The following is a 20,172-nucleotide window of genomic DNA, read 5'->3' on the forward strand; positions in this document are numbered from 1 at the left end:
TGATGGGGGTGGGATAAGGCTTGTTGGGGGGGGCATCAGTAAGTAATGTACCCTAGTCCAGAAAGCAAAAGGATGAGGGTTAACAGACCTACTGTAGATTCAAGTCTCAACCTCTTTGAAAACAGGGGTTTCTCCTCATTCCTCTGGCACCGGCTATTTTGTGAAGTGACGCCAATGCTCCAATTTGAAGTTACATCTAATGTTCCTGCAATCAGTTTGTGGTTGTTGTTGTTGTTGTTGTTGTTGTTGTTGTTAGGTGCCAATTCCCCAAACACAGCAATTTGGAGTGGGCTTTTTTTTTAATTTTCTTTATTTAGCTCCCAATAGAGCCTAGAATTAAAGTAATTGAGTACACTGAAACTAGCTGAGAAGCCCACTGAAATGACTATTTGACTCCTCCAGACAGGGACACACACATGTAAATTCAGATAAGTTCAGATAAGAGATTGGTTGTCAGCTTGACTTATTTTATATTAAAAATAAATTCTCACGGTCTAAAAGCTGCATTTAATGTTCCCCTCCCCCATGAGAATATATTCCGGGAAATGAAAAATATTTTGAGTACATACATCAAAGCAGCCGTTGAAACGATGTGTAGACTGCTCTAGTTCCTTTCCTTCTCAGCTTATTGAAAGAAACATCACACTTATCGAGCAATAGTGGGAATGTCAAGATAGCATGGCAAGAACTTTAGTCTTAGCACTTTCTTTTTGTGGTGAGAGTTTGAGACATATTACTAAGTACAGCGAGGAAAAATGCATGCTGAATCAGATGAACTCTGCCAAATGTAGAAAAGCAAGGGTCTGGAGAGGGGAGGGAAAGCTGGGTGGAGGGAAAACTCTCAAGAAAAAGTACTCAAATAATTGAATGTCATGTATGATGGCAAGAAGCCAGGTGGCCTCGTGTTTGTGTGTGCTCTGCTGCTGTTTCCCTCCCTGGGCTTCATCTTCAGCCTCCCCACAGCTCTAAAGACATAACAGATACAGAAATACATTTTGCATCGAAGCAGTTCAAGAGGTGTCCCTCAAAATACAAATATATACACATGCGAAGAACTATTTAAGCTTTTCTTTTAAATACATGTCCCAATCCATCATCATCTGCTCCAGAAAACACACCTACAGACTAATTTATAACTGTCATGTTTTTGAAGCTTCTGTATTTCAATTAAAAAAAAAAACAATTACTTGAATTTTAGTCAATCCTGTCAGTCTGTCAACTGTCCTATTATAAAGCTCTCAACTATAATAGATTAAATTTACCTGCAATTTCAATAGTAATATTAAGTATTTTGGTATTTCAGAAACTCACATGATTTTTCAAAGAGCTATGCTTGTTTTTGAACTTCAACTTGTTTCAATTATAGTTTTTCACATAGTTGTCCTTTTTTCTTAAATAGAGAAATGGATTTGACTTCTGTTCTCCTAAAGGATCTAAATTAAATCTAAAAATCTGGGTATTTTCCCACATGAGGAAATATTTTGACTTATCTAACATATGTGATGGTTTACATTTACTAGGACATTGTTTACATTTGCTATAGAAATGCATTTTACAAATATAAAAACATCATAATTCAACCGCGATAATCTAGGCACCTTTGTTCCTCGCTATGGCTGTCATCATTGCTCCAGGAAATTCTGAATACGGTAAAATAAAGGATCATTAAAGTAAGATCTCTTCTATGACACATATACCTTTAAATAGTTTATAGTTATGCTAAACTGTAGTCAATTCATAAACTCAGATTTTACTAGCAATTAATCATTTACCTCTAACACATCTTCCACTATTATATTTGAGATAGTTGTTTAAAGTTCTATCCATTGCATTTTAGATACTTTTTTTTCCCTGATTATGTAGATAAGTCTTAAAGTCAGAGCCGCTTCTCTTCAAGATGTTGTGTATACACATCCACGCATTAAGTATTCACGTTTCAGGTAAAGACTTCAAGAACATCTCAATACAGACAGAGGCAAAATAACATGATGAATGCTTCTCCTTTGGACTGGAATTACACAATGTAAGTGTAAAAGTCCATGGTCATTAAGCAAACCCCACCAGGGTACGATTAATAGACGTAATCAAGGAAAGCAGCAGACTCTCCGTGGGCTAGACTCCCACCTACTGTGCCTCTCCTGCGCCCACGAATACCCTTTACCTCGGGACAGGGTTAGAGGACATGGTTTGCACAAAGCCAAAGCGGTGCGCTTAGAAAGCACCTCATTGTAAGCTGCCGAAAATCATTCGCAATCTAGTTCAACCTCTTTGCCGTGGTGCTTTATTAAATTCGACAGAAAGACGAAAAACACTGACATGTTCATTACACCCTGGATTATTTAGAGAGAGGGGGAGAGAGCGCCAACTCCTTTATTCGAAAAAAATCATTAAAGAACTATAGAGAAAGGTAATGACAAATACTCACTCACTTCTCCCTTCCAACCTGTCCTGCCCGCCCCCAGCAACGTGGATTCCCAATGTGAATTTTGATAAGTGAGTTTTAATTTGCAAAGTGTCCTAAGCAGATTTTGGGAACAAAATGCTCTCTGTGGCTCGCAGCAGGAAAGCCGAGCTCGCGGGCCGTCCCCGCCTTGGGATGCAGGCACCGCTAGGGGCCTGGAGCGACGCCCCTTCGGCGCAGACCCGCAACCCAGCTCCGGTGCCCTCGCCCAGTGGCTGCGGCAGCCCGACCTCACGCCGAAGCTTTCCGGTGGGGAACTTGTGCCTAGGCTGTGAGCGGAGCAAACTCCCGGAGGCAAATCCAGGCGTCCCCGTGCACCGGTGGGCCGCCACCTGGTGCGCACCTCGGCGTAGGATCACCGTCTGGGCTGCTGGCCGGGGCGGGGGCAGCCGCAAGGGACCGCCCTGGCAGGCCTCTGAGGGTGAAGGCTGAGTCTCCAAACGCCGCCTGATTTGACCTCAAGGCTGGACGCGAAGTCACCTACGACCGGGGAGGACGCTGTGGTTAAGAGTGCAAGAACTTTAGTCTTAGCACTTTCTCTATGTGGGAGTCTCTATTCTGAGCATAGAGAATGAAGTTTCGCTTCTCCTGTAAACTTAAAAGAGCCTCTTCGACTACTGAAAGAAGTTAGTGGTTAACCGATTTGCTGCTAATATTTCACCAGTGGTGCTTTCCCTCCTTTAAAGTCTAACTCTTGGAAAAACAACATATTTTAAGCTTTCCATCCAAATATTGATATTGGCAAATAGATCATCCAGCCGTCCCCTGGTAAGGACAGTGCCCTTTTTGTTTTACAAGCTGGAGATCAGAATTAATCCATATCACAAATTGCTGCAGATTTAGGGGATAAAGCAGAAGACCTGTAACTAACTCTTTTGACAGTGTGTGTGCGTGTGAGTGTGTAAAGTAACGCACACATCACTCCTGTCTACCTGTCTTCCACAGCGAACGAGCCACTCTCCTGGTTGGGGAAAGCCAGGGCTCAGCCTGACTGCAAGAGGTTCCTAGTGAATACGTCAAGTAACAGGCCAGTCTAGTCTCTTTTAAGATCTTGTTTTACAGTAAACATTTCTTAACCTTCACTGGATTTTTGATACCCTTTTTGTTAAACAAAGCTGAATCACTACCTCTAGAGCAGGGTGTCGCCCAATGCATGGGAAGGCGGCTGCTAAAAAAAGGAATCCCAGGAGCTCAGCGGATTACGTCATTTTTCAGTTCCCAACATCACATGGACCTTACAAAGTCAGTGCAATTAAACATATTCTTACCTTCACAGTTTGCTGTCTGAAATCACAAAACTTAATGAACGCACAATTTATTAATAAAGTTCAAGTATAACAAGCAATTAAAATGTACTGCTATTCTTTCAAATACTTAAAGGAGCTTTTTTTTCAAGTTTCCAAAAAGAGAAAAAGTGGCTTTAAACAGTTCATTTAAATTAGATTTTTTGTAAGATTTCAACCACTTGTGCAATATATATACACATAATATACACATGTTATATATATATGTATATATATATATAATAAGCTCAGTTCTTAAGGAGGATTTTAATTTTAAAAGGAACTGATTTGGGAGTAATCTCTTTAATGTAGTTACTTTCAGGGAATCCATATATTTCCAATAAAGTTCATTTCTGATTAACATTAATGAAATTATTTCTTATATGCTGTCATTGATTTACATGGGCTACTTTTGGGGAGAGGGGTTTACAGTCACTATTTTGCTACATTAAGAATTGCTCAATACTTGAATTAAACAAAATCTAAGTAATTGATTATTCTGTTTTAAGAATGTCCTTTAATTCTGCATTCTCTCTAATGATAATACAACCTTGACTACTGTCTTAGAGTTTAAAAAATAATATGTCTTGACAAAATGAATAAAATAAACTTTATCAATGTACTTTTATTTTTCATGAAATAAAATAGATCTATGAGCAATGTCTCATTTGAGCTACATAAGCTTCTTTGGGTATCTCTCACTGCTGGATCAAAGTTGAGGCAAACGGTATAGGATGGCAGCTCTTCTCATGCAACTTTTTAGTTCCAGCAGTGACCACTAGAATCCTATTAATCATTTTTAAAAATTTCCTTCAAATATTATTTATTAAAGGTGGACCTTATTTCTATTCAGTATTTTCTCCAAAAGCTCAAATACAGAGGTTGCACTTACAAAGTTTTATATAGTAGGTATTCTTAGGAGGGATAAAGATTTAGAATACAAGAAAAATTGGGAAGCAAATATTTTTGGAGAAGGTGGAATGATGGAATTAAACCAATGGAGACAAATATAAAGTTTCAAATTAAGGTTAAAAAAATAAATATAGAAGAGGGAAAGCAAAAATTATAAGGGTCCATACAATAAAGATCTGAGGATGTTTTGAGTCCACAGCATGATTTAGTTGCTAAGGTAGTTTAAATAAACTTCACTTACATTACATTAGCAGAAGTGAAGCATCACACATCAAGAAAGATTAATCCTCACTATACACCGTGTTATGCAGAAATCTAGAGAACTGAGAAGTGCTCTGGAAACTACTTTTACTAAGAGAAATTGATAATATTGAGCTTTTCTAGTGGTGAGTCAAAGAGGATTTGGAAAAGCTGTCATGCAAAGAACGGTTAAAGGAGTTAGTGATTTTTAGCTAAGAGAAGATATGCAAAAGACTGATTACATTTATTCAGTGTGGTCCCAGCGGTAGAACTAGATGGATTGACTTCAGTTAGAAAACAGGTTTTTTAATGTAAAAAGCAAGCGTTTCAACAATGAAAGTTCTCTGTGACTAAAGTGAGCTGATTCTCAAAGCGGCATGCTCTGGGCAAGAGACTTGACAGAGGTAAGTCTGTGTTGTACAAGTCTCTTGCAAATCAAAGCTTCCAGATGGCATCCTTCACGCTTACCGTAACATTACCTTTCTGAAGTTTCCCTCACCAAAAATTTACTTTACTATTAATTTCCAAATTAGGATTAATTTTCTCTAAGGAAAAAATAATTTTTTCCATATTTTCCTTTAATTATGAGCTGAAATTAAAGACTATATTTGGAAAGCAGATGTTTTATGTCAGATTACCACAGTATCATTCTGGCCTGCCTATATATATATATTTTTAATTTTACTTATTAATTTGAGAGAGAGAGAAAGAAAAATAGCAACAGAAAGCAGGAGCTGGGAGAGAGGGAGAAGCAGGCTCCCCGCTGAGCAGGGAGCACACTCTGGGATCATGACTTGAGCAGAAGGCAGACGCTTAACAGACTGAGCCACCCAGGCCCCCCTGGCCTGCCTATATTTTTATTATTTAGATAACTTTTTCAATTACCTATGGATGGCACCTTTGGCTAGCTGGCTACACAGTGTCTATGATAATGTATGTATGCATATTTATTTTGTGTAGGAAAATACAGACTAGATTCAGACTCACATGGCTTGGGTCCACCTCTACCACCTGCTGGTTGTGTGATGCTGAGAAGATATGTAACCATTTATGATCCAGTATCATCTTCAGTAAAAGGGGCTAGAACCAGTACCTATCTCAACAGTTGGGAGTAAATATAAAAAGAATTAATGTATCTAGAACATTTAGGGACAGTGCCTGGCCATATTATAAGCACTATGTGTTTACTGTCTTGACTTTTAAAATTCAGAATGGGAAAGCACTTAATAAAGATTATGGACATAGTGAAAATAAACAAGTGGTGTTATGGAATGAAAAGTGACTTTAAAAAAAGAAAATTCAACTATATAAATTGGGAAAATGAAATATATAATTATGATTAATTAAGAAAGAGAAGGAGAGAGGATCACACATGAGAAACAAATCTCCACAAGGATTCTGTCCTGACATGTGTGTACTAGTTTGAGGTAAGTGTGCTTGCTGCAAACTATAATTACATCAGGTTGTAAACATAGGTATTACCTCTAACAAATTTTCCAAGATTTTTGTGACTCGGGAGACTGGGTACCTATTCCCAGCTCTATTACTAACCATCAATCTGTGTAACTTCAAACAAATACAGTTACCTATTAAAGTCTTAGCTTCTCTTGTTAAAATATTCCCATTGTAAGCCATGTATTGAAAAAAGACTATATAATTCTTATTAAGTAAACTACCTGGTTTCTAGAAGGCTGCTATGGACTGAATGTTTGTGTTCCCTCAAAATTCATATGTTGAAACCTTAATCCCCATTGTGATAGTATTTAGAAGTGAGGCTTTTGGGAGGTGGTTAGGGTTATATTTTTGGTCATGAGACTGGAGCCCTCATGATGAGATTAATGCTCCTAAAAAGGGATGAAGAGATGGGAGGTCTCACTCCCTGCCATGAGAGAATATGGCAAGAAGATGGCCACCTGTAAACCAGGAAGAGGCGCCTTGACCATGTTGGCACCTGGCCTCAGAATTGAAGATTCCAGAACTGTGAGAAATAAATGTTTGTTGTGTAAGCCACCCACTCTATGGTATTCTGTTATAGCAACCCAAGCCAACTAGGACAGAGGCCTTAACAATTCTTTGATTCTAATATATTCAGAGTAAATAGTAGAAATTCTAGCTTTTTCTAGCCATTATTAGACTTAGAAGACTCAGCATTGTGTTCCTGAAGACTTCATGGAACACTTTCCCTGGAGTAGAGCAGCTTGCTCAGGATATCACTCTCTGTATCCATATTCCTGTGAGGGGAGAATTTACAGAGAGCGCAGCCCATGTCTATACTTGGAAGCAGCCTCACTTAGATTTAAGTATATCAGCATATGTAAAACCAACTCCCAACAGGCTTTGGAGGGAGTAACTTGGTTGTTATCATGTCATATTTGAATCAAATTAAATTTTCCCCTGATCATGTCTATTTTTATTTTGAGATTATCCCAGTAATTATTGGTAATAATAACATTGCCCTCCTATTTTTGAAAATCTTCACATAGCAGTTTTCCACCTAAAATTTATAGGCAGGACAGATCTCACAGCACTTTATCCAATCCTACTTCCCAATGACATTTCCCACTAATTCCCTGTTTCTCTCACCAGGCTCTCTCTGTTCTGTCCAATAATCCAGTCTCTGGATTCTTCTTTCCATTCCCTGGACATGTCACTGTTAGCTGTCTCCAGGTATTTATTCAGGTTGTATCCTTTGCCTAAAATGCTTTCCTCAATATCAAATAATCTTTTGAGGTCAATTAAATAGAATGTGAAAACACCCTTTCCCTGTCCATTCTCACTTTAAACTAATACTTCCCATTACCCAAAACATTTTTTGTCCCTTTGGGTTGCTAAAATAGAAGTTCCTTTTACTGTTGTTTATTGGATCTAGGCTAACACTCATCTTTTAAAGTTAGTTTATATTTATGAAGATTAAAAAAACCAAGTTTCTTGTTAATCAAAAAATGAATAAAGATTAAGAAAGAAAGAAAATCAAGGGATGGTTATGCTTTTCTTTGTCTCCGTAGAGAGACAATGAGCCAATATTTTCCTATGAAGGGGAGGGGATGAGAAGTGGAGAAATGTGAGAGAATGGAGCATGTGCACCAGTCTAGCCAATTACCTGGAATCCCCTTTGGGACCTGATATTGGAAACATTTTATGGGTCCATTTTGGAGTATAGAGCACTGCCTACAGAGGTCTGGTGCTGACATTTTAACCTATTTTCTAGAAATACATGTTTCATTTGTCCATGTGAAAAAATAAACTATGTGCTATTAGAAATGTATGCCTTTTACATTTCCAAAGTATTCTGTATACTTTCAAGGGACAATGTTCAATACATACATGGTTTTTTTCAATATGTATGTATTTGAAAAGTTGAATTCTACTGCCATGTTGAGGCAAATTTAGAGAAGCCAGTTTTAAAGATCTTTTTAAAATATTTTCCATCACTTCATAAAATACTTGCTAAATAAGGTATGCAAAATCGATCCAATTTTTGGCTTAATTTTGGAAGATGGGTCTGGAAAGATTTTCTTTGCCAAGTCATCATTTATTGAGTACTTATAATACCCAATGTACTGAGCCAGGGGCTTCTCATATACTTTGTCACCTGACCTCATAGCACCCTAGGAGTTATAAGCCTAATTTAATGGTAAGCAAGGAGACTCATAGACCTTGCTACTTGTCTAAGATGACATATCAAAGTGAGGATTAGAACATAGGACAGATTTGGCTCAGGTCATGATCCCAGGGTCCTGGGATCCAGTCCCACATGGGGCTCTCTGCTCAGCGGTGAATCTGCCCCTCCCTCTCCCTTTACCCCTCCCCAGGCTTATGCTCTCTCTGGTTCATTCTCTATCTCAAATAAATTAATAAAATCTTAAAAAAAAGAACATAGGACAGATTACAAAAAATATGTTCTCTTCACTTTCTTCTGTATGCCTCATTCCAAAACATGTACTGAGCAGAACAAAATTGCTGTGCTGATTTCTTACTTACTTCTATGTATTATATTGAGTTATTCTAAGCATTGGAATCATTTCAAAGTTAGTAGAAAGTCCATGGCTAGACAAAATCTGAATTCAGAGAGAGATGAGAAACAGATCTACCCTTACTATGTCTATGGTACATATCAGTTAGAAATCATCTTATTTTTATACCATTTTATTTTTTCCCAAACATGTAATTTTAGGGGCTAGGAGAGCTGAAGTTTTTTTTTCTCTGTAAGATAATGCCCATATAATCCCCTTTGATAAAAGAAATATATTGGAGACATTGGGTTAAATAAAATACATTAATTTTATCAATTTCTTTTTACATTTGTAACGTGGCTGTCAGCAAATTTAAAATTATGTATGTGGCTAACATTGTATTTGTACTGTACAATGCTGATCTAGAACAATTCTATGAGGATCATAAAACGAGTTTGAAGTTTTTATTACAGCTTTTGCTAGAGAAAATTATTTTTAGGAAATTCCGATGACATTTAAAAAAAAAGTTTTACACTTACTCACCTGGTTACCCCTGGTAGACACATTCAGGCTTCCATAAAGAAAGCATAGACTTGAAGTCATTTCTCACCTTTGCTTTTGCACTGGAAAAGTGGCTATAACACCACCTAAAATGTAAGGATGCTATGGAGATAACACTCAGTCAAGGTAAAAATAAACCTTGAAATAAAAAGGAAAACTTTACCAGTTGTAATATAATTGAATTAGTTCACTTTTCTCAAAATCTCCCTAGAAAGGATTTCCTGTAGCACCTTGGCCAGCTACTGTCTGAAGTCAAAGACGACAGACAAGCACCAGAGAAGCCCTTACTCTAAGCTCCCCTTGTAGAGCAGACCTTCCCAGTCGAGGCACTCTTTTCCTGCTGCTCCATGCATTCTTCTCTACTGAGCTCTAGAGTCCCCATGATCCCTCTGCAGGTGGCCCTTCCAGATCTACTAGAGAGGGCTTTTGCTCTAAAGTGCTGGTAGAGATATGTCATAAATGAAAAGCCACATGAAATGTTTCACTTCAATTTTGACTTGGGTAAAATTCTGGCTCCTAGGAATAGTAGATGAATGACATAATATTTGGAGGGGAAGGAAAAATGGTGGTCAGGTGGTACCACATAAAGCACATGTTGATTATATGCTTTTTAGAAGTTAGAAACACTCTATGTGCTGTTTTCAAATGTATCATATTCATTTATGCAAATGTTAGTGGTTTTTCATGTTTTATGTATTAGATTAACACTCAATTTATAATACAGTAAGATGCCAAATATAATATTGTTCCCATTAAAAGACCCTACTTATGTCACAGCTCAAATCATGCCCTTTGAAAATTAACAGCTTATACATATGTAAAGCCTGAGATAACACAGACTGCAAAGTGAGTGCTAATTCTGTTTCTTGCCACCAGTAACACAAAAGACTTTGACTTGACTTTATAAGATGGTCTCTTATTAAAAATAAATAAAAACAAAATGAACTATATATAATATATATGTTAATTTTAATGGAATTAAAATTCAATTTTACTATCTTAAAGTCTAGAACCACAAGTGAGGTTATTTTTCCTTTTACTTCATGATATTCACTATGTTTAGCAGAATCAAAGTTTACCTCTCTTACAAACTAGAATTTTTGTGCCTGTTTTCTGGAGTCTTTTTTCTTTTTCTTTTTATCTTTTCTTTAATCTACTATGTCACCAATTATTTTCTGCATCAATAACACCCTACCTAAGTTATCTCAGAGAATAGCCTCCAGATCAGTTCTATCCAATAGAAATACAATGTTCAATATATATGTAATTTCAAATTTTTCTAGTACTTACATCTTTTTTTAATTTTATTTTGTTATGTTAGTCACCATACATTACATCATTAGTTTTTGATGTAGTGTTCCATGATTCATTGTTTGCATATAACACCCAGTGCTCCATTCAATACGTGCCCTCTAAATAAAAAAAAAATCAATAATATATTTTATTTAAGCCAAAATACTGTTATTTTAACACAATCAATATAAAATTATTGGGCAATTTTGCATTCTCTTTTCATACAAAATGCTTGAAATCTACTGTGCATTTTATACTTACATCATCTCTCAATTCAGACTAACTGTATTAAAAGTACCAGGTAGCTACATGTGGCTAGTGGCTATGTTCTAGACACCATAGGTCTAGAATACAGTTCTTTAGCTTCCGGAAAGAGGTTTTCTCTGAATCTCACAACCATCAATGAGAAAAACAGCTGCATCTAGATAAGCAAAGATATCATGGTAGATAATGGATTTCATTCTGTATGGAAAAAGACAGAATTACCTCTCCTTTTAGTGATGAGTTAGAAATTAGCCCTGACAACCATTCTTCCAAAGAGTGAGTAGGGGTCATCTTCCCCTAAGTTAAAGAATATTCACTGGATAACTCACTTTCTCCCAGTAGAGTCCTGAAAACCATAAATTCAGACGGTGAATTATTTTCTGAGCCTTAAAGATTGTAGAGGCTGCATTTGGTAGAAAATATGATAATAAAGGAAATAATAAGGGGAGACCTTACCAACTTATTTTTCTTTTCAAAAGAATAAGCAAAAATGTTTCTCTTTTCTAAGAAACTTTTATTATAGTTACTTCAATTATAGCCTACTACCAGTAAAATATTGTCAAAATATACCCTACCTTTTATTAGTCTGAACTTTGGCTCAATGTTACCTAGATTTTGAGAAAAATAAGAGAATATGAGTAAATTACAAGCAACCAGGAGAAAATCATGGCAATGGCCAATTCAATAACAGCATAATCAAAACATGGAACATCCAAAGCTTCTTATGCTGATGTGAGGATTTAAAATTAGACAGAGATCTCTTAAAACACTGCTATTTAATTTATTGTTCATTTGCAATTTTAATGTAAAAACCTTTTAATCCCTGTCTGTGCCTTCCAACTTATTCTTTCTGGCTAAAGTGCATTATCACTTGTTTTCTCCAAAAAAGAAAAACTCAAAGCTAATTTCCAGGAATCTTGGTGTATTCTCCCTTTTGCCTTTAAGGCAGAGCATTGTCTTTAACAGTGCTTTGGCTTTTTTATACTATTCTGACTTCTTTTGTTTTTTAATGTGGTGGTTGTACCTTTAATTAATTTATGAGCACAGTAAGAAATTAGGCTTTGGAATGTTTCTCAAAATACCCAATGAGCTCTCTTATAATGCAGTATGTGCACAGAGATGTTGTTGGTAGACTGGACCTTGGGAAGATGATACCCCCAGAAGCCAATATAGTTAACTCTCATAGCAAGACATTCTGGAATCTCCAAACACTGCCCAACACTTCCACCAGCCTTTTTGTGATCAGGATTCACTTTGCCATTCTCACTGGAAATGCCTGGTGGTTGTGATAGCACTGGGGTGAGAGAGGGACAGGTGGAAAGGTGAGAATTGATTTGGGAAGGGTTCAGGAAAGACAAAATGTCATTTGGGGTTGTGCATTTGAATAGTAACATTGGCTAGGTCCATCACTATTAATCCAAAATTCAGTCAACTCAGTGACAACATAGGCTCATATTTTTGCCTTCCCAAATCTTAAAGACAAATATTTGCCTTAATGTCTCCTCTCAAGGCAGCAGGAGAAAGAATATCTCTTGGTTTGATTTCTTCCAGGTTTTATTCAACTTTAAAATTAAAAAAATGTAAATTATTTTTAAAATTTATTCAATTTTATAATTTACCTCTTCCATTTTCATAAATGCAAATAAAGTAATGTTAAAATGATGTTTGAACTCTGATTTTGTAAATGAACATTTTAAGGCCAGACACAATAAACAACACTACAAAGAACTTTTAGTTGAACACTCTAATTAGGAAACTATTTTATTGACATATTCATCAATCATCACCTACAAATTTAAGAAGCATCAGCACCCATCATCCTCCTCAGAATTAATTATGAAACAATTACACAAATCACAGAATAAGGAAACTATAGACTAAATTATTTTTAGGCACTAAAACAGTTTAATCATAAACATCTCGCTTCTCATACTAACCTTTCCATTTCATTGATTTGAGCATATGAACCATAAAACCCCATCAGTTTCAGCTCTGATATGGTTTTCTCTTGCAGGTTCACAATAAGTTGAGATAAAATATTTTCCATCATTACATTATGTTGGTCTGCGGATGCTCTTACTAAAAGGGTGACATAACAGCATGTTCATAAAGCAACTACACATGGAGCTTACGTTCCAAAGCTCAATTTCCAGGCCACAACATATGAATCTCTGTTTTCTTTGACTGACAGCTCAAGGTTCATTAACATTTCTATCTCAATCAAGTTAAAAGAGATTTATAGGTTTGAAATGCAATAGACCTCTAAAAGTCGATAGGGGGCACGAACTAAATAAATGCATCTTTAAATTTTCTTAGTCATTTTTAGATGAAATTCTTCAATAGAGAGTAGAAAACAAAGGGAAAAAAATAACTAAAGTTCAGTGGATCCTATTACACAGCAACACATTGGGAAGTCACTGGTGAAGAAAGCTCCAGACTCAGGAAAGTAAAAGATCTTAAGGAACAGGAGAGGTACAGTATTTTGCACATTGTATTTATTAAGACATCACAGAATATTAACCACAAAATAGTAAACATTTAATAAAACTGGTCTGTAACTTTAGAAAATAGATTAATATTACAAAGTTTTAAGATGGAGTTTTGAAAAGATTTTTTAAATAAATTTTGAGGCACCTTAACTAAAATTAAAATGATAGAATATATAACAGTATAAATATTTAAACTGATATTTCATTTTAGTTTAAACAAAGTATATTTTCTTAACTCTATTTAAGATGACTTAAAGTAAAAAAAAATGAAGGCCATTTTCATTGTCTACTCTAAATATTTTATATATCAATTTATCTTTGAAATATCCAAATAAAATTTTTCAATGTATTAATTATTCATTAATACTATGAACAGTGTCAATAAATTATAGTTATATTCTCTTACAATATGTGTATGGTATTAAAACTTATTACTGGTAACAAAAACCATCTTTAATACATATGTCATAAAATCTTTAAACAAAAGAAGAAACTGGACATGCAAATTCCATTCATATATTTTAAGAATTAATTCTGGAGGCCATTCCTCATAAACAAAGGAACAATAGCAAAATTGTATTTTATAGATGGGAAATCAGATAACTCCATCAGCAAACAAAATTGTGGAATATGTATAATAATACAAATTAAATACAGTACTCTAAAACCTTGTATTCAATTGGTAACATGACCAGATATCCATAGAACTCTTGAGAAAACCATGTGCCATATATTTTGAATGCTGAAGCTTGAAGAATTAGTTTGAAGTGTTCACCTTCTTTTTGCCACTTCCCCATCCACCACTGAGTTGTACAGGATAGTCACGGAATGATATACGTTCTTTCTTAGAAGGTTCCGTATTTGTTATCATTGGTGCAAATATTCCCTTAATTGAAAAACCTAGACAGTGATATTAAATGGACACGTTCACTTAACTTGATCCAAGTAGAATTATATTTTAAAGTAAGAAATATATTTGTCAACAACACGCATTTTAGAACTATATGATCTTTGAATTTTTTTAAAAAGGCATATTGAGTTTTCTTTTTGTTTGCAAAATAATCAAAGTTTGGTATAAAGTACATTTTGTTCAAATAAAATGATTGAAAAAATTAAATAGATAAATTTTCTTCTATCTACAAATCAAAACTGGTATCTCAAGACTGAGATTATATATCTTCCTAGTTTTTAGATATCTAAATTCGTTTATATTTTCGTAGTTTAAATTTTTATCACTATGTTTTCATAAATGAGTATGTTATGATTAGTTTTAGAAATAGTTCTTGACTTAAGGACTTCTTCAGAAAAAAGAATTCTTGGTAAAACAGAAAACATATTAGATATAGAATCTAAAGATATTCATGGGTTCTAGTCTGGCTGCATAAAACCCAGCTTTGTGACTCCAGGCGGGTTACCACTTTTCTAAGACTTAGTTTTATAAATGAGGGAAACAATCTGTGCATTGCAGGGTACTGCCTTTCTGATTATATTGCAATGGTGGTAAGACCTATGAGAGTGCTTTGTAAACAGGTGCTATAAAATGGAAGAAATTATTATGGTCAACAATTTAGAACTTATCCAGAAAAAAAGTATCAAAAATTGTTAGAGGTTAAAAATAAATAGTAGTGGAAAGAATGGGATGGTGGATTAGGAATGTTTTACTCAGCAAGATCCCAAGATGCCATATCAAAAATACTATTAAAGAATTATGATCATCTGCTTTAAATCTCCTGAGCATTAAGCAAGCACAGGGCTGGATCTGTGGGGAAAGGGTTTGAAAAGCAGCAGAGTGAGGAATTCCAGAGCTCCCATAGTACTGACTTGAGGCAAAGGTTCAAACCACATGACTCTCCATTGTGATGCTATTGTGCTTTAAATAAGTTTAGGAGGGGAAATATCTAATTTTTTTTAAAAAAATTAATGCTTTCCCAACTAAAACTTAAAATATTTAAAAAGTATGTCTAAATAGGAAGGTTAGGAAACACTAGATCATTTGTGGAAATTTGCCTTAATTTCAAATTTGGTGCAGCATGATGGCAAATATTGATTATAAACCCATTTTATATAAAAGCTCTTTTAAAACAATACTGCTTTTTGGATTTTTATACTAAAACTGTGATTAGGAAAACAAATTCAAAGTAGATAATGAACTTCTATAAAGGTAGCATATTTTACTTTTAGTGTACAAAAAGAAGTGGTGGAAGGCAGGGGAAAAAAGCTATTGATTTAAGAGGGGGTATGCTAGACAGAGAGAGTAATAGCTGTGGATACAAACTCAAGTCTGTAATGGAGTTAGACACAGAACATAGCTCAGGAGTTTAGAGACCTTCACAGCTGGCACTCAAAGGCAGTCAAAGACAAAGGACGAAAACTATGCCAGGTAAGGTTGGCTTCCAAGTTGTGGCCAGAGTTAGCCTGCATGGAGCTACTCCCTGTAAATCAGTCAGTAGTCCTTCACAAAACTGCATGAACTTTTTCAAGCAACAGGAATATTACTAATGCAGAAAAGCAAGAATTTCCATTTTTTTAAAAGAATTTCCTAATGATAAAATAGTGGCCTAAAAAATGTAAGAAAGTATCCTAAAAACTTATCATCTTCTTACGTGCTAGTTACATATGGAAAATATATTTTTTTCCCAAATAACAGAATGGAAAGTCTTCTCGGTCTATTTTGGAAAACAACAACAGTAACAGCAAACCCTCACCTTGCCCCAGCAGTAAAAATTCTTTAATTAATAAACTCTTTCCTGGGATAGCAAGTATGTATTTAGGAGAACACATAATTTGGGGAGAAAGCTGGGGTTGAAGGCGTGCGGGAGCAGGGAGTTCTGAGAACTGAAGAGCTACTGGGACACATTTAGAATTCAGATATATTTATTTAAGACAAAAAACAGAGATTAGTAAAAAAAAAAAAGTAAGCAGGTTTCCACAAATGGCTGACACAAATGTTTTCTTCCAACAGGAAAGCTAAATCAAGTTCCTTGCAAGCATTAATCAAGGTAATATGTACAAGTAAGTATGTATTTTAAAATATAATCCAATAATATAGTTCATTATTGGTTAATATTTTCTATGAAAGTATCTTAATAGTATAAAGATGTATTATTTAATGCCTTTACTCTTAATATAAGCTTTTTATCAAAGATGACAAATAATATGTAAGGAGGGAGACACTTTCTGTACAAAGTATTGGCATATTTATAATTTCATACACTTCTAAAATAATTATTTCAAAATGAAATAAATTGAATTGCATTAAAACATGGCTTTTCTTTAGACCAAATCCTCATTCTTAACAGTGTTTCTGCATTCTAAAGGATTTTTCTATTGACTACAAACTGTATGGTACAATTCTTCTCCCTTTTATTGTTCGGATGTCTTTGTTATTTTGAAGCTGTTGATGAATCTTCAAGTCTTTTTGTACTTACCCACAATGGAACCCTATATTTAAAGGGCAGTCTAAATTTTTCATTATGTAGTGTACTCCCTTCAGCAAATAACTTATCACACACATATTTAAAACACCTTTATAGTAATTTTGTAGTATATTTTCAGTGGAATGAAAATGCTGTAGGAAATTAGTCTTTAAAATTACATAAATACGTATACATATAGTTTTTAAAAATACACTTTTGATGTGATTAAAAGCTTGCATTTTATTGTTTGCTACTTGAAAATATATAATTTGGGCAGTAGTCAATATAGCTTATTCTCTCATTGCATTTAGTGAGAGTCTTTGTGTTGTCATATAAATTCTTGAACCACCAGATACATGGAATATAAATCAAGGAGTAAAACAACACATCTATAAAGGAACCACATACTGGCATTTATTGTAAAACTATTACTTTGTCCTGTAACTACTCGAGAAATGGAAAAAAGAAAAGAAGCAATTTAATAGTCGATGTATAATCATTCTAAAATTACTTCCCCCATGAAAATACAATAGTGAGGGCATCTTGCCTCAAAAAATTGACATTAGAGCAGGCCTACTGATGGGCTCCTGGAATAAAAAAAAATTATGACTAAAGGACCTTTAACAGTTTTTGTCACTTTCCTGCAACATTATTGTTATAGATTTAATGTTTCTTTAACAACAGTCTGCTGCATATTTTAAGGTGATCATACAAATTAACCACTCTGTTTCTTACATATATGCTTAAAGTATGTCTTGGTAAGTATGCTCTATCTTCCAATAAGTCACTTCTTTGCCACATAATCTGTGTTCTGCTAAAGATTTGTTCTGGTCCTTTAAAAAAATTTTTTGGTTAAATCCTTGGTTCTTTAACAAATGTCAAGGTCTATATATGCTGTGTTTTGATAAGTAATTTAATATGTAAAATGCTTTGAATGACTCTCCTGGTATGTATAAAAAAAACTTCGTTAAACCGGTCAAAATAGAAATTTCATGATATATAGGAATACGTCACTGGATTTTCATCAATACACCCAACACTATGTGTCTGGATATAGAAATCCTTTCAAAGTCCTTCCCATATTGTATTGCTTAACAGCAGATACAGCACAAGTAAAGCATGGAGAAAAAAAATTCAACATTTTAATGAAAGTGACCAGAACAAATTTTTAGCAGCAAAGCGTTTACATCAATTTAAGTGCTGTGAATGAGTTACACTGGGTAAGTTTGAGGTTGAGGTAGTCATTACAGTGTTCAAATAACAGTTGCTTTTTAAGGTCATTGCTATGTCCAACCTTGAATTATAGTGATCATTTACAGTGAACTTCAGTTAGATAAAGTCTAACACTGAGAATGAAAACAAAACAAATAACAGGTTGTCTTTATTATATTCAGATTTCCTCAATAAATCATTTGCTTGTTTCCCAAATTGTTTTCAAGCTTGTTCAGTGACTAAAATTTTTTTCTATAACTTATAAAAATATTAATAAAATTTGTTTCTCAATATTTCAATTGGACAATGACATTTACAGTTATTTGTCTTACCCAATAGTTAAGAGACATATGACTAAGAAAATCAGTTAGGTTTTGTACATTTGATAGAAAACATCCACAGTATTTGTTATTGTTGGTAAAAATCACAATGCCTATTATTTCTAAACCAGACACATATAATTTGCCTTGGCTATGTATATTTATTTGAAAACAATTTCTAATGAGCATAAAAGCTAATACATATCAAATAGAGTGAGGAATCTTATTTTGATAGATATTATAAAGATTTTTACTTTTGTATTTTGCCTATTTATCTTTTATAATAGCTACCCTTCATATTTGATCAGAATTTTTAAGGCCTCCTTATTGTACACAGTATTTGCCAGGTTTTACTATTTGTAACACCATGTTGTGTTGATTTCTTCTTGAGGATACCTTGTAGCTGTCTCTACACACACAAAGATGGTTAGAATGTGGTGCTAAAAATATTGTATTTCGATAAATTCTGTGGTTCTTATACTAATATTGTTCAATATTATTTTTATTTTTTTTTCCTAGAGGAATGTTTCTGAGTGATTTACTTTTGTTGTAAAATACAAATAGGTTTTGTGATTTTTTTTTCAGAACTAGGTTTGCTTTCTGTCACGTGGCCCTTAAATTAACTAAAACTCTTCTTTCCATTGTTAACTATTCTATATAACTTTGATAAATGCAATTTTCTGGCCTCCCACTACACTAGTCGATACTTACTGAGTGTTTAAATTTCGAAATTGACTAGGAAATAAAAATTGTAACTCATTGAGGAGTTAACAATCTAAAAACTACCCAGCTATCCATTTTCTGCTGTACACTGTTGCTTCTAAAAATCAGATCATATGTCCCTTTACTCTTGTCAATTCAGGTAAGGTCTATTTCCAACTCCTTTAGTAATTTTTTTTATTGTTTTCTTTAGGACTTTATTCAATTTTATTATATTTACAACCAAGTGTCCATAATTTTTTGTAATTAAAGACCAGTGGTATAAAAGATGCTAATAACTGAGAGTATTTTCTACCCTTAATTGATATGTCTATTCTTTTGAAATAATCCAGTTCTTATATAACACTCTATTTTAATTTCTAATAATCTTGTCTTACCCCTCACTTTCCATGTTAATTAATTTAGCTAAAGCAAACTTTTAGCAAAAATATGCATTTTAAGTAAATCTTCAAATGTTTATCATTAAGCAGTTATCCTTTGGAATTTAAACATTTAAAACCCAAAATAGATTTTCGAGATCACTTGAGGTCTTAGAAAGCTTTAATTTAAAATTTTCCTTTTAGAGGTGTCTGAGTGGCTCAGAGAGTTAAGCATCCGGCTCTTGATTTTGGCTCAGGTCGTGATCTCAGGGTCATGAGATCGAGGCCCACACAGGGCTTAGCACTCAGCAGGGAGCCCGCTTGGATTCTCTCCCTCTACCTCTTCCCTTCCACCCTGTTCCCCCCACAGAGCTCTCTCTCTTTCTCTCTCTCTCTCAAATAAATTAAATCTTAAAGTTGTCCTTTTATTTACACAGTCATTCAACATGTATTTATTTAGTGCCTATTTTATGGCAGGCATGGTTCTATTCTGCCTTACAGTGGATCTTCCCTGTCAATTTTCTTCCATGTGTCAAATAATATTAGTAATGATCACACTGTAGTTGCTTTCCATTTTACTCTATTCTAATAATTCCATCTTTACAGTCCTCATATGGAACTTGTATAGAACAAATACTTATTCCCACATTCCCAGATAGTGAAGACTTGTGGATAGATTTCCCAAAAAC

At 34.6% G+C, this 20,172-nt stretch overlaps 1 protein-coding gene across 5 annotated transcripts in view; it reads right to left on the minus strand.

The window, feature by feature from the left end:
- Positions 1–13,734: 13,734 nt before the first annotated feature.
- Positions 13,735–20,172, minus strand: part of LRRIQ1 (leucine rich repeats and IQ motif containing 1) — a 215,536-nt gene continuing 209,098 nt past the window's right edge. For 4 of the 5 annotated variants that reach the window (XM_027595281.2, XM_027595278.2, XM_027595279.2 and 1 more), the window contains one exon: positions 14,213–14,356. In XM_027595281.2, coding sequence (XP_027451082.2) covers positions 14,344–14,356 — 13 coding nt within the window. In that variant the 3' untranslated portion in view covers positions 14,213–14,343. Of the gene's footprint in view, positions 14,357–20,172 lie in introns of all 5 variants that reach the window. The other variant, XM_027595280.2, reaches the window with a different exon arrangement.

This window comes from Zalophus californianus, chromosome 9 (assembly GCF_009762305.2).
Source record: "Zalophus californianus isolate mZalCal1 chromosome 9, mZalCal1.pri.v2, whole genome shotgun sequence".
Classification (NCBI taxonomy): Eukaryota; Metazoa; Chordata; class Mammalia; order Carnivora; family Otariidae; genus Zalophus; species Zalophus californianus.